At 38.0% G+C, this 13123-nt stretch overlaps 1 protein-coding gene across 2 annotated transcripts in view; it reads right to left on the bottom strand.

Moving 5' to 3' along the window:
* Nucleotides 1-13123, bottom strand: part of LOC127063942 (uncharacterized) — a 158499-nt gene that overhangs the window by 117095 nt on the left and 28281 nt on the right. Inside the window, exon 1 of one of the 2 annotated variants that reach the window (XM_050994299.1) lies at nucleotides 1157-1315. The exons of the other annotated variant lie outside the window; for it this stretch is intronic. Within the exon in view, the coding sequence (XP_050850256.1) occupies nucleotides 1157-1300 (144 nt within the window). The 5' untranslated portion in view covers nucleotides 1301-1315. Of the gene's footprint in view, nucleotides 1-1156; nucleotides 1316-13123 lie in introns of those variants that run through there. 2 annotated transcript variants of the gene reach the window in all.

Below are 13123 nucleotides of genomic sequence, written 5' to 3' on the forward strand. Positions count from 1 at the left end.
CTTTCGAGAAACTGGAACCACGAAGGACGAGATTTATGTCGCTCGGCTCTGTGACAAGCGCGTCTGAAGTGAACCGCGGTTAAACCGATGCTCACCTTTAATTGGCCGTGAAGCGTTTCTCGAGCCCGTGGAGAGCTCGATTAACGACGCGCGCGAATCAAAGAGAGATAGAGATAGATAGATAGATAGATAGAGAAAGAGAGAAAGAGAGAAAGAGAGAGGAAGAGAGAGAGAGAAACCGGCCTAGAGAACTTTAACGATCGGATCTGTCTAAGTTTGATTCGATCGATCTAAATACAAAATTCGTTCTTAAATTAGTCAATCTTAAATTCGAATATTAATTATATTGATAATAATTTTTCAAAAAGGTTTCTTTGAGATTTATAATTATCTTTAAACCTTTAATATAACGTGTTATATATATATATATATATATATATATATATATATATATATATATATATATATATAGTGTTTTCAATAAAGAAAGAGAACATATGCAGATATCATGAAAAGAAATCGTGCGAGTCTTTCATTTCGAATCATGCGCAATCGGATTTGCCAGCATTAAATCATAGCTCGAGTGTAAATTCGCGAAGAAAACATCACGTGTACGAACCATACAGGGTGAATCATTTCAATAGAGATCGCGTAAATATATATTTATAACGTATAAGATCAGTTTGCAGACGTACAAAGAAGCTTCCCATATAAAAATTTATAGCATTTAAAAAGAGAGAGAGAGAGAAATAAGCGATATAAGATATAAAAAATAATCCTTCTGTATAAGAACGATTTCTTTTTCGTTTCTTTTCTTTGCCCCTCTCCATTCAAATGATTCATCTTATACAACAGATAAACGCAAACATTTGAATTTTCAATTCGTACAAAAATGATCTAAATTCGATTCTACTTCGTATCGATCTTTTTTTCTCTATATAACGTAAGATCTTTCGATCGATCATCCTCGATCGTTTTTAATAACCAAAAAAAAAAAAAACGAGAACAAATGTGAAATAAAGAAAAAAAAAGAAAAGAAAAGAAAGAGAAAAAAAAGAAAAATGAAGTTCAACCTCGTTCCCAATGAAATCAACGTCGCATTGATAATTAACGACACAACAGTAATTAGGCACTGATAAACGTAACACGCACTCACAATTAGTGAATCCGTATGAGAGCGTCGATCCGTTCGCGGAAAGGAGGTTCGCGGCAATGCGATCTTCGACGATCGAGACGCAAGTGCGTGCCACGATCGTCGCGCATTCGTTCGAACGTTCACGCACGGTCGCTGTTGGCTCATTCAAGGACCACTGCCTCCTCGTTGGACGACCGGTCAACCTGAATAATATGCTGGACGATCGTGATCACAGAAAAATGTTTCTCCTTTCGTTATTATCCCTATATATCGTACTAAACTCCTAATAACTTGCTTACGACAGTGATCGAAACGTCGACTGACATCAGAGCCGTGAAAAAAAAGAAAGAAAAATAAACAAGGCCATCGTTGTTGAGGTTCCATGAATCCTACGTTTCTAGGTACGAGGAAGAATTTCGTTTGATTTTTATAAATCAATGATTAGCTTTTAACGATTCATTTCAATGCTGGCACAAGTCTTTTGTCCTTCGTTTATTATTTCTTACGACACTTTTGATAACTTTCGGTTAATGATTTTTATTATCGTCTTGTCGATTTTTCTAACGACTCGTTTTTATTTATAATCGTTCGAGAGATCGATAAAATCGTGCGCACGCGCGCACATACATATATATATATATATATAAGTATATATTATTACTGTCTAAAAAAATATTATTACAAAATTAATGTTAAATAATGAAGAACGTTTATCCGATAAATTTTCTTACATGTATACACACCTATTGGTTAAGTCACTAAAGGATTTTTCTTGAAAATATCAAAGAGATAAAAAAAGTATGATTCAACGATTCTTTAACGGGGACTCATAAATTTTATCGGACGACGGAACAACAACGTCTATCGATCGATATCGAACGTACGTGGGTACGTACGAGGAATAAAAAAATAATCGTGGGACAAGTTCGACGATCGTTCAAACGCGCTACTCCATTATCGAAATATTTGACGAGAAAACGAGTTAGCAAGAAGTGGAAAGAGCGCGTACTGAAATCGGAAGCGCGTGCATTTCCACTGTATACCGTGTCGATCGAGAACTCACGCACACGGAAACGGACGTACGTATGTGGATGTAAATCGAGCTTGCACGTACACACGTTCACATTTCTCTAACACTGCACGCTGTCTCTCGTTATTGAGTGACTGACATGTCGGTTATATCGCCACGAGCCTTCATGGCCATAAAGAAAGAGAAAGAGAGACAGAGAGAGAGAGAGAGAGAGAGAGAGAGAGAGAGAGAGAGAGAGAGAGAGAGAGAGAGAGAGAGACGGAGGCATGCAACAGCTTCTGCTTCTCTCTTCGTTCATCTCTCTCTTTCTCTCTCTCTCTCTCTCTTTCTCTTCCCTATTTCGAACGAGGGAAACGAAAGAGACAGAAAATGATACGCGTAACCTACAATGGGAAACAGAGGCTCCCTTGTTTTTCCAACTCGATCATTTATACCGTATGTATATCTTTTTGCGTATTTTATGAAAAATAAACGGCAACAGTGAATTTGTTTGAATCTCTCTTTCTCTCTCTTTTTCCTTCTCTTTCTTTCTTTCTTTTTTCTCTTTTTCTTTCGATCTCATTCGACTTTAAACAAACAATACATTTTTCTCTCATTTTTTCCTCTTTTTTATTAATACTGAAACGAGGTTAAATTCAACATTAACACGCACCTCGATACACGCTTCGCTACACCATAGAACTAATTAATTCGAATTCAACGGGATCACGTTTGCGGATGATACGAATTGTACATAACGCACAAAAGTAATCTCGGGAATATCGAATCCGCGGAATTTATTCCCGACCGCTCTGCTTTCCACAGAACAGCGATGGAATTAGTTAAATGATATTATTCGTTCGTTTTTTTTTATTCATTTGAATGTCCGGACTAAAGAGAGAGAGAGAGAGAGTTCGTACGAGCGACAAGGATTATTCGTAGGTGTATAGAGTATTATCATTAATACGTGGTGGGATCTGCTGCCGGAAGTATGAATTAGATACAGATCGGAATAGGAATCGACCAACGCCTTTCTACTTCAACCAATCGATAACCCGACAAATAAAACCTAATGTAACGTTTCGTAACAACTAAATTAACGGTGAGATATCAAGGAATTCGTTCAGGCATTTGTTGCATACGTATATCGCTAATCTCGGATTAATAGCAAGTACTTACATGAGAAAGTATTTTTTCTTTTTACATTTTTTTAACAAAAAAAAAAAAATAATAATAAATAAAGATCGAAAGCGTTGACCCATTATGGTTTAAACGTTTTCGAATCGATTTCGAGAAGAATGATGCCAGCGTAAAATCGTTGAAGATTATTGAGAATACATCGAGCACCTTGTCACGAATCCAATTATCGAACAATGAAAATTTTCTAGATATCCCAGTGAAAGTATTAGAACGCGACTCGTTATCGTTGAAAGTTTCGGCCGTGTGATCGTCTAGAGACCGTGAATGTATGTAGTACACGTATGTAAGTGTTTACATAGTGTGTATATATATATATATACACATATGTATGTACATATAACAAGAGATCGATCGTTCGTGAGAAAAGTCTATACCGTCCATCCATCTTTCTTACCGTTCGGAATTAAAAGCAAGAGAGAATGATAATGAATGATTTAGAATGAAAGATGATTTTTTTTCGTGCGTTACAATCAGTCTCACGTTAATCACATTCGAACAGATCTACACGAAAGATTTTTTCATACGTACACGAAAGTTTACGTCGAAAGATCGCGCGAAAGGCGTTGAAAATGATCGAAATAAAGATGAGACATATTATAACGTCACTTCTTTTTCTTTTTTTTTTTTTTGAGATATCGAAACCGTTAGATCCGTTAGAACGCATTAGGTTATTAATGATCGAGCGCACGCGAGAAGCGTAATCTTTTTTTTTCTTTTATTTATTTATTTATTTTTTTTTTTTTTTGAATTTCACTTCTCAAAGGAGATCTCCTCGGCGATAAAGACGATAAAATAAGTTCATAAGAATTCTCAGGACTCGATTGATCTCAATAATTCTACTTAGCTATATAACAACTTATATATTTATGTATATACGTAAGAAGAGAATCGTTTGCGTGAGTGCGTGCGTGGGAGCGGAAACGCAACACTGGTTCGCCCACTTGTATAAGAAAAAAATTTACCTTATGCCATGTGAATTATCATTAACCGATCGACCGTGGCAGCAATGAACGAACATGAGAAAAGTTAAAGGTAAGTACCTACTCGTTAGACTCGTGCCGACCGCGGTGTTACCGATTAGAGACCGATTTCACGGATCGTTGTAATCGATAAGACAATTCGATGACCGATGAGAGTATTGCCGAGTCACGACGGCGATATCTTAAATGCGCTGATCATCCACGATAATGTTTCTAACTGCTACTTGCAAACTCGATCGAGTTTATCTTATACACTATGTTGTTGTTGTTGTTGTTGTTGTTGTATTTTAAATACTTCTTTGCCATCAATTTTACATAACATTTCGATTCGTATAACGTAAGAGAAAAGGAAGAAATAAATGATTGCTTAAAAAAGTAATCACGTCTCTACATCTCTTTTCTTTTTTTCTTCTTTTTCTTTTTTTTTTTTGTTTAAGGACAAAGAAAAGCAATGTGAGGAATAATTGTTAGGCAGGCGAGAAAGATCGAGGAAAACTATGGTCGTCTAGACACGCGCTAGATCAGAGGTGGTGAATCGCACGCGGTGAAAGTAACGTTGGATCATTGTAATTAACTTCTCGCTTGTAATAATCGTGAAAGGACGAGTCTACGTAATTTCAAGAGATGGAGAACAAAAAGTCGCTGTACCTAAGATGGATAATCGATAAAAAACGTTTTCTATTTTTTCTCTTATATCTTCTTTGTTTTTCACTTTCCTTCTTTTCTCTTCTTTTCTTTTCTCTCTTTTTATTTCTTTTTACGTAACGTAAGGATAATAAAACAAAATTGTTTTGAAAGCCTCGATATGATTTTTTTCCTTTCCTTTGTAGCAGCGAAACGAGTTCGTACATGGAAACATAATAATAAAAGTTAACCAAATTTTATTTTGCATGTAAATTTCTTGGAAAATTTGTAAGATATTCTCGTAAAAAAGTATTTTGATATTTTATTTCTTTTTGTTTCTTTCTTCTTTTATATATATATATATGATATACAGAAAGACATGGACGCGTCCTTTTCAACGAGTCCTGACGACATAATAACGAACGACAAGTCCGACACGCGCTTACCAAGTACGGGCGAAAACGAGTTAAGAACTTTGAGAAACGAAGGAGGAAAATAGCTCTTAAACGAACGCTCGCTGCTTCGTTCCACGGATGTTCGCCTTTCGTAGAATAAACCAGACTTTGCGACCTTGATTCGATGCGATATCGATACGCGTTAACCCCGTGCCACGAATAGTTTCGCGTACGTTCTCTCGTAGAAAAAAAGAAAAAAAATCATAGAAAGAAAAAAAGAAAAAAAAAAAAAAGAAAAAGGAAAATGGAAATCGCGGATGCTCGACGAACTGTGTCTCAATTGTATCGAGTCTAAACGCTATTAAACGTTTCTAATATCTTTCGACGGTTAACAAGATAAGAGAGTCATTCATATTTTTTCACAATCGACGATTATCGATAGATAATTTTTATTATAGAATCACGCAGATAACGTTTCTATCTCTCTAAACTACCTTTATCAATCGTCTAACAAACAAATATTTGATTATTAACTATAAATATTAAAAGTAGTGCACGTATAACAAAAAAAAGGAAAGAAAAAGAGAAAAGATAGGAAAGAAAGAAACAGAGAAAGAGAGACAGAGAGAAAAGAAAATGAAAGAGAGAAATATGATAAATCGTACGATCGAATCTCGTTTATTTCTCGAGATTCACGTTATCCTGATAAAATCTATGAAGGGATCGAGCATCGCTCCTCACGTTTATTGGCATTGTCGCGAGGTCGACATTGGTACGAGCGTCTTCTTCTTTAAGACGATAAGGACCGCGAAATATCGCTAGTTTATCTCGATGCAGTATTCTCGGACACGTAAATTCAGTTTTCAGAGAGCGAGTACAGCGATCAAGAGACACACAGAGAAAGAGAAAGAAAGAAAGAAAGAAAGAAAGAAAGATAGAGAGAGAGAGAGAGAGAGAGAGAGAGAGAGAGAGAGAGAGAGAGAGAACTCTTCGGCATCGGTTCTCTCGGCCGATAATGTTTATTTATGAGGCGGTTCGCGGGAGCATTGAAGTCGCCAAGGATCGTGACCGTATCGTTTCGACATTTTCTGCAAATGCACGGAACGGTCTGCTCTCTCAGCCTCGCGCGCGAATTTACAATTTTCCTTCTTTTCTTTTTCGGTGCAATTATTACGTCACCGAAGGTAGTGGTTCGAAGCTTCGAAGTTATCGAAGGATCGAAAGGTCTAGTTTCTTTCCAAATCGAAGCATCGATCGATCCTTTGGGAATACTCGATATAGAATTCGACTGATTTTTTTTCCTCTGTCTGTTTCTTTTTTTTTTCTTTCTTTCTTTCTCGTTATAAGTATAATACTTCTCTGGAGAATACGAAGAAGCTCGAAGAATCGTATAGCAAAGATCCCCGCGTTCGAAGAAACAATACACCGAGGGACGATAAATAATGCACGGCAATAGCAGTGGACAAGGAGAGGAAAGGCGAATAATGGCCATATTCCATTGGCCCCCACGCTGAGCCCATCTTCTTTTTTTCATCTTTCTCTGTTTCTCTCTCTCTCTCTCTCTCTCTCTTTCTGTTTCTTTCTCTCTCGTTGTTCCTCTCGATTCCGCGGGTATAACTCGAGTCACGGTGCTAAATTTCGAGAGAGTTCGGGGCCAGAGCATGCGATCCAAACTCGAGATACTATCGGTGTAGACGCGTCCGCGGAATCGCAGCACGGAGGATACGAATTTTATTGCCATTTTTATGTCGACGAAAAAGGAACGAGCTTACTTCTCTCCACCTCGAAAATGCCAGAACGCGTACGTTCTTCGTGGGTGGGTTTTCTTTTTTATCGTTGTTGTAGTTGCTGTTGTTGTTAATTCTTTCTCTCGCTCTCGAATAACGCGATCAGCGATAATCCATTATTTTCTTTCGATTTCTTGTTATTTCCTGTCGATGGCACATCGAGTGTAAGAATGAAACACGTATCGTACGTACGTAACTACGTACGTCGAGAGCAAGGTGCAAAAATGAAAGACGGATTGCGTGAACTGCATCGAGAGTTTCCTCTCTTTCTCTTTCTCTCTTTCTCTCTTCTAAGTTATTCTCCTCATCCTACTCTTTACTCCCGATTCTCACGTACACGGATGTACGTGACCGACGAAACTCTTTCCTCTCGACAGACGATGTCGGAAAACTTATATCGAAACCGATCGACGCCCTTCGCGAATAAAACGTTGCACGTTGCTAAGACGATACGATACGTGTCGACCGATAGATATATTGCGTATCGTGCTATCTAAACAATAACAACAATAACGACGACGACGACGACGACGACGACGACGACGACGTTTCCGAACATTTCCGCGAACTCGTAACTCGATAAATTTTTCATTCATTTTTCTTGTCCTCTTTGGAATTTAACGACGAACGAACGAGTGGTAAGCAAGGCTCTCGGCTCGTATAAAGAGCCAAAGCTGCCAAGGAGACAGGAGCGACGACAGCAAAGCGAGACGCAGGTTTCATAACATAGCAACGGACCTGAGAGAGCTCAAGAGGTTCACCATAAGCTCATTGGGAATTCTATTGACGATGGTAGCGCCGCTGCTTGTCCTAATACGGCAACTTGTCGTTTCTCGGCTTCTGGCAAGAAACGTACCGAGACTCGCGACAAACTAAAGTAGAAAGAGAAAGAGAGATATTACAATTCTTAAAGGAGATTTTTCGAGGAGAACGAGAAGACAATAAAGAAAATGATTTCAATTATGATAAATCCTACATACGTCGTGTTCGGTATACTATTGAAAACTTTTAGAAAGGATTTACTGTTCAAGCTACTGTCAAATTTCTCTTTAGAAAATATAATCAAAATCTTTTTTACGGATCGTAATAGTTGATTCCATTAAAACACGTACGGACGCAGAAAATAATTGATGTAATCGTATAGGAGGAAAAATAATACGGCCTGCTTGCATATCACAATATAAATCGAGACTTAATGAGAGTGAACGGTAGCCCGTTTCAACCTTCGCGGTATCCCAGAGCAAAAAGCTCCTACGGTCAATGCGTTTCACGTCCGTCGTCGTTCTACGTTCGACTGAAAAGTGAGAGTGATCGACCAAGGGAAAAAGAGTTCGTATCGGATCGGGAACTCGTAAATCACCGGTTCGACCTGTCGACCTATGTAAAACGATCTTTCTTATATATCTCTTCGACTGAGATCCATCAATATGAAATTTATTCAGCAAGGAAACATTTTTGAAGTGCACGTTGCTGAAATAACTGACGTTGATAGCAATAACAATAACAAATAAATATATATTCACGAACATTTACTGATTATTATATTTTTTGAATATTGGTATCAAAATAAAATAAAATGGAAAACAAGAAAAAAAGAAAGAATCGTATCGAATCGATATCACATTTGTTTCTTGCTCTTTCTCTCCCTTTCTCTTTCTCTCCCTCTTTTGGATCATCGAGATCATTCTGGGTAGATCTCAACGTGATCGACGAAAGCTTTTCCAAGCGACTATGGTGGCTGTCTCGCCATCTGTTGGAAGACGTTCGAGAATGCTTCTCTCCGTCGATCTGGTTGCTACTCGCTTAAAAATACAAAATAATTTAAAAAAAAAAAAAGAAAATAAAAAGAAGATTAATTCATCGAGCACCGAGAATAGAACGCAATAAATAACGAAACGTTGCTATTAATAAATATAAATCGATATTCGTGGTATATTTTTACAAGGTAGAAAAGAAGAAAAGGAAGAAAGAAAAACGCACAAACACGTGGTAGCCGAAATAAAAGCAAGATAAAAATAAACTGATAAATAAACAAATCAATAAATAAAAATAGAGAAAAATCTTTCGAAGGTACCGTAAGAAGAACACGAGAGAATTCCGGATGGCGATCCAGATTCAGAATTATCTTATCGCCGGGTCACGAACGTGCACGACACTGGGGTCTTCTTCTTCGTTGTTGAGGCATTTTGAGAGCACGAAGGAAAAAGGAAAAAGAAAAAAGTAGAGAGAGAGACAGAAACAGAGAGAGAGAGAGAGAGAGAGAGAGAGAGAGAGAGAGAGAGAATGTCAAAATATCCGGTGTATTTATCTCTTAACTGTCTACATAAGTACAGTACAATTTTCAGTGGCGCCAAAATCATTGCGCAACGAGAGTGTTGCGAAGAAAACGAAATAAAAAAAAGAAAGAAAAGAAGAAAAATAAAAAGAAAGAAAAAGAGAGAAAGAATATAACAATAACGATCGAAACGTAGGCGTATTGCGTTTAACGAGCCGGTTAAAAGATGTACAAAAGAGATAGAGAAAGAAAGATCGAAAGGAGATGAAAAGAAAAAAAGAGAGAGAGAGACAGAGAGAAAAGACAGCGTCTTTCTCTCAGAGAAAAACGAGAGAAAGAAGAAAAGAAAAAGAAAAAGAAAAATAAACAGAAAAATAAAAAGAAAAAATAACAATAACAACACTCAGAAAGAGGATTCAAGATCGCCGCGGGAGGATCTCTCTCATCCTGTGCAGGATCACGACAAGATTACATTGCAGGATCCACCGTGAAAGGATCATATTGCCTTCCTTTCTGCGCAGCACCCGCGGCTGCTGACCCTTCGCCCGCGCCGCCGTCTTTCGTTTCCTTGCTTCCACAAAACGGTAACGAGTTATAAAATGGAACAAGATCACAGGCGGCCAAGATGAGATCTCTTGAGTTGCTTAAGTACTCAATTTCTTACCTTGCGTACATCTATACCAAACCGCGAATACTTTTTCTGTTTCCGAGCTTCTTCAAATTTAAAGAGAAACTCGTAAATAGGCGCGTAAGATCGCTTAAAAAAAAAAAAGAAAAAGAAAGAAGAATAAAAAGCAGTCTGGATTATTATTCAATATCTCGAGTGAGTTCAATGCTCTCAAAAAAAAAAGAAAGAGAGAGAGAGAGAAAGAGAAAGAAAAAAAAAGCGATCGATAACCTTTTTAATTTTCGAGATAATATCTGAAAAATTCAATATTTTCATAAATACAAATGGTACCCACGTAATACTCCGTTAAATACATCGGAGTTACTTGAAAAGTACTCGAGTTAAATGAACGATAGAGTTAATATTTAACTACGAAATCAGAAACAACGAGGACGAAGGTAAATAGACAAAAAAAAAAAAGAAAGAAAAAAAGAATTGAGAGAAAAAAAAAGAAGAAAAAAGAAAAGGAATAAACATTGTCGGTGAGAGGCTCTCATCGTTTATCGTTCACGCTCTCGACGATGTCCATTGAACCCGATGGTACACGGTAGACTCTTATTAGATCACCGTCGTGTAATAGGATCGAACGATAGGAATGATTTGTGAGGATGGCCGTGATTTAAATAAGAAATCGGTGACAAACACGTCGTGTGGATGTACTTGTACGAGCGCTTGTATGCGTTCGCGAGCGCGCGAACACGCACAAATACACACATACACACACGCTTTGGCTGGTCGATGACCCTCCTCTTCCAACAGGCCAATGGTGAACACACATAGTGCGTCGGACGCAATAGAGGAAGAGTCGCGTAACGCATCTCTTGGGGCGAGGAATGGGAGAGGGGAGGGGAGGGGAGGGCTGAGAGTAGGGGTAGGGCACGATCTATACGGTAGTTTCGGATCTAAGCTCGAGATATCGAATCGCGAGCGTCGAGCGATTCTAAATTTGAATTTCGAATTTTCCCGCCAGAAAAGGAACAAGTGTTATTGAACATCGAAGAAGGAAAACAAGTAAATAAATAATAATAGATACGTGCGTACGTAGTTACACGTGTGACGTATATTAATTTAACAGACGATTTTCTTGCGAATTATTTTATAAACGTAATCAATTTTGTGATAAATCAAATAAGTTAAGTAAGGTACGAAGGTCTGTTAGTCTGAGAGAGGAATAAATAGGTAAATAAGTTTCTCACATTGATGTAATTAAGTGCTCATTCATGGCAGTAATAATCCCCGAAAGAAAACCATTATGAAAAACTAAAGTTATGTGTATGCAAGGATTCTACGAGTCGACCTTTACATGCTTTCTCCCATCTCGTCTAGTTATGCGGGTAGTTATTGCTGATGATTAACAGCCTGCTTGGTTAATAAACGACACATTTGTAATAATTAAAGAAGAGAGAGAGAGAGAGAGAGAGAGAGAGATTCTGACGAAAGGAAGATCGTTAACGTCGTTAACGAGTACGATAGGCTTGAGAAAAATCAACCGAATGAAAAGTTTTCGAAACGCATACACTCGTTTTCACCTATTACAAACAAGGAAACTAAAGTTTACATGAGAATGAGAAAGCGCCCGTGCGAACTGTTTACTACGATGGAAAACGAATTTCTTCTCTCATCGAACGACGACACGATGACTCTTCTCCCGATCGATTACGTCAGAGAAATGAAGAAGAGTATATAAGAAGAAGGATAGGAACGATTAAACAGGTTTTACGATCATTTTTCCAATGGAGAGTGATTCATCGATACTTTGGAGAACGACCGAGAGAAGAATTTCTAGCGGTAACGGGGAAACGAAGGCAGTAGGTTTTACTCCAATTTAAGAGGAAAGAGAAGGAGAAGAGAGAATCTTTCTCTCTCTCTTCCACCACCACCACCACCACCACCACCACCTCCTCCTCCTCCTCCTCCTCCTCCTCCTCCTCCTACTCTTCTTCTTCTTCTTCTTCTTCTTCTTCTTCGTTCAAGAAGAACGAACATGGCTAGCATAAATCTCTCGCTATCGCCATGGACGTTCTTGTCGACGTTGGAAGACACCTTTTTCTCTCTCTCTCTTTCTCTCTTTCTCCTTCTCTTTTCTTTCTCTCTTTCTCTTTCTCTTTCTCACTCGTTTCACACCACGAGCGACCCAATTTCGCTTGGAATCGGTCGGAAGCACGCAAAGAAGCCGCGAGATGCTTAACGCGGCTGTATTAAAAGGCTCCTTCCGCGTGGTCTCGTTGTACCTGAACCATACATGGTATTCCACCTCCTCGTTCCTCCTTCCATCTCCTCCGTTCAACGTTTCTACGTAGAGGAGAGACCGCAGGAACGATGAAACGCATCTCTCTACTCGGCTAACCGGGACAAGAGTGCCCTGAAGGCTCGCCGGAACAAGCGCTACCGGTGAAATTACGTCGACGTTTTTTCTTTTTTTTTTGTGTCTCTCTTTTTCATTCTCTTTCTTTTCTTCTCTGTTTCTTTTTCTTCTTCTTCTTCGTTTTCTTTTTTTTTAATTCGGTTTTACGATCGTTGCATCTCCTTACCCTTTCGTCGATTCAACCAGGACAACCCTCGGATACTACGGACTTAACTATAATGTATATACCCTGTATTATATTTCTTTCCTTTTCTTCTTTTTCTTCTCTTTTCTCTTTTTAGTTTTCATGTTTATCACGTACTTGTTGTGCGATACATTCGTATCGAATATACACACACACTATATTTTACATAATTCCCAGGTATGATGTGTGTATACATACATATATATATATATATACTTTAACGTCTGTTACCGACGTCATATTTTCTAGATAAACTATGTAAATTATATAATATGCATGTATGGATAATATATCGTATAGATATAAATATCGTACAATATTTTACATAGGATATACGTATATACCTATACGTTTCTACTATCCAATATGAATCATGTAGAAATATTGATTATTTTCGAAAAATGTTCGATTGAAAAATGAAGAATGAAAAGTTTAGCGATCGGTTTGGTAGTAGAACGTAAGCGGCAAAGTTAATTACTATCTAATTGCGCGCATTACTGAA

This window comes from Vespula vulgaris, chromosome 5 (assembly GCF_905475345.1).
Source record: "Vespula vulgaris chromosome 5, iyVesVulg1.1, whole genome shotgun sequence".
Taxonomy (NCBI): Eukaryota; Metazoa; Arthropoda; class Insecta; order Hymenoptera; family Vespidae; genus Vespula; species Vespula vulgaris.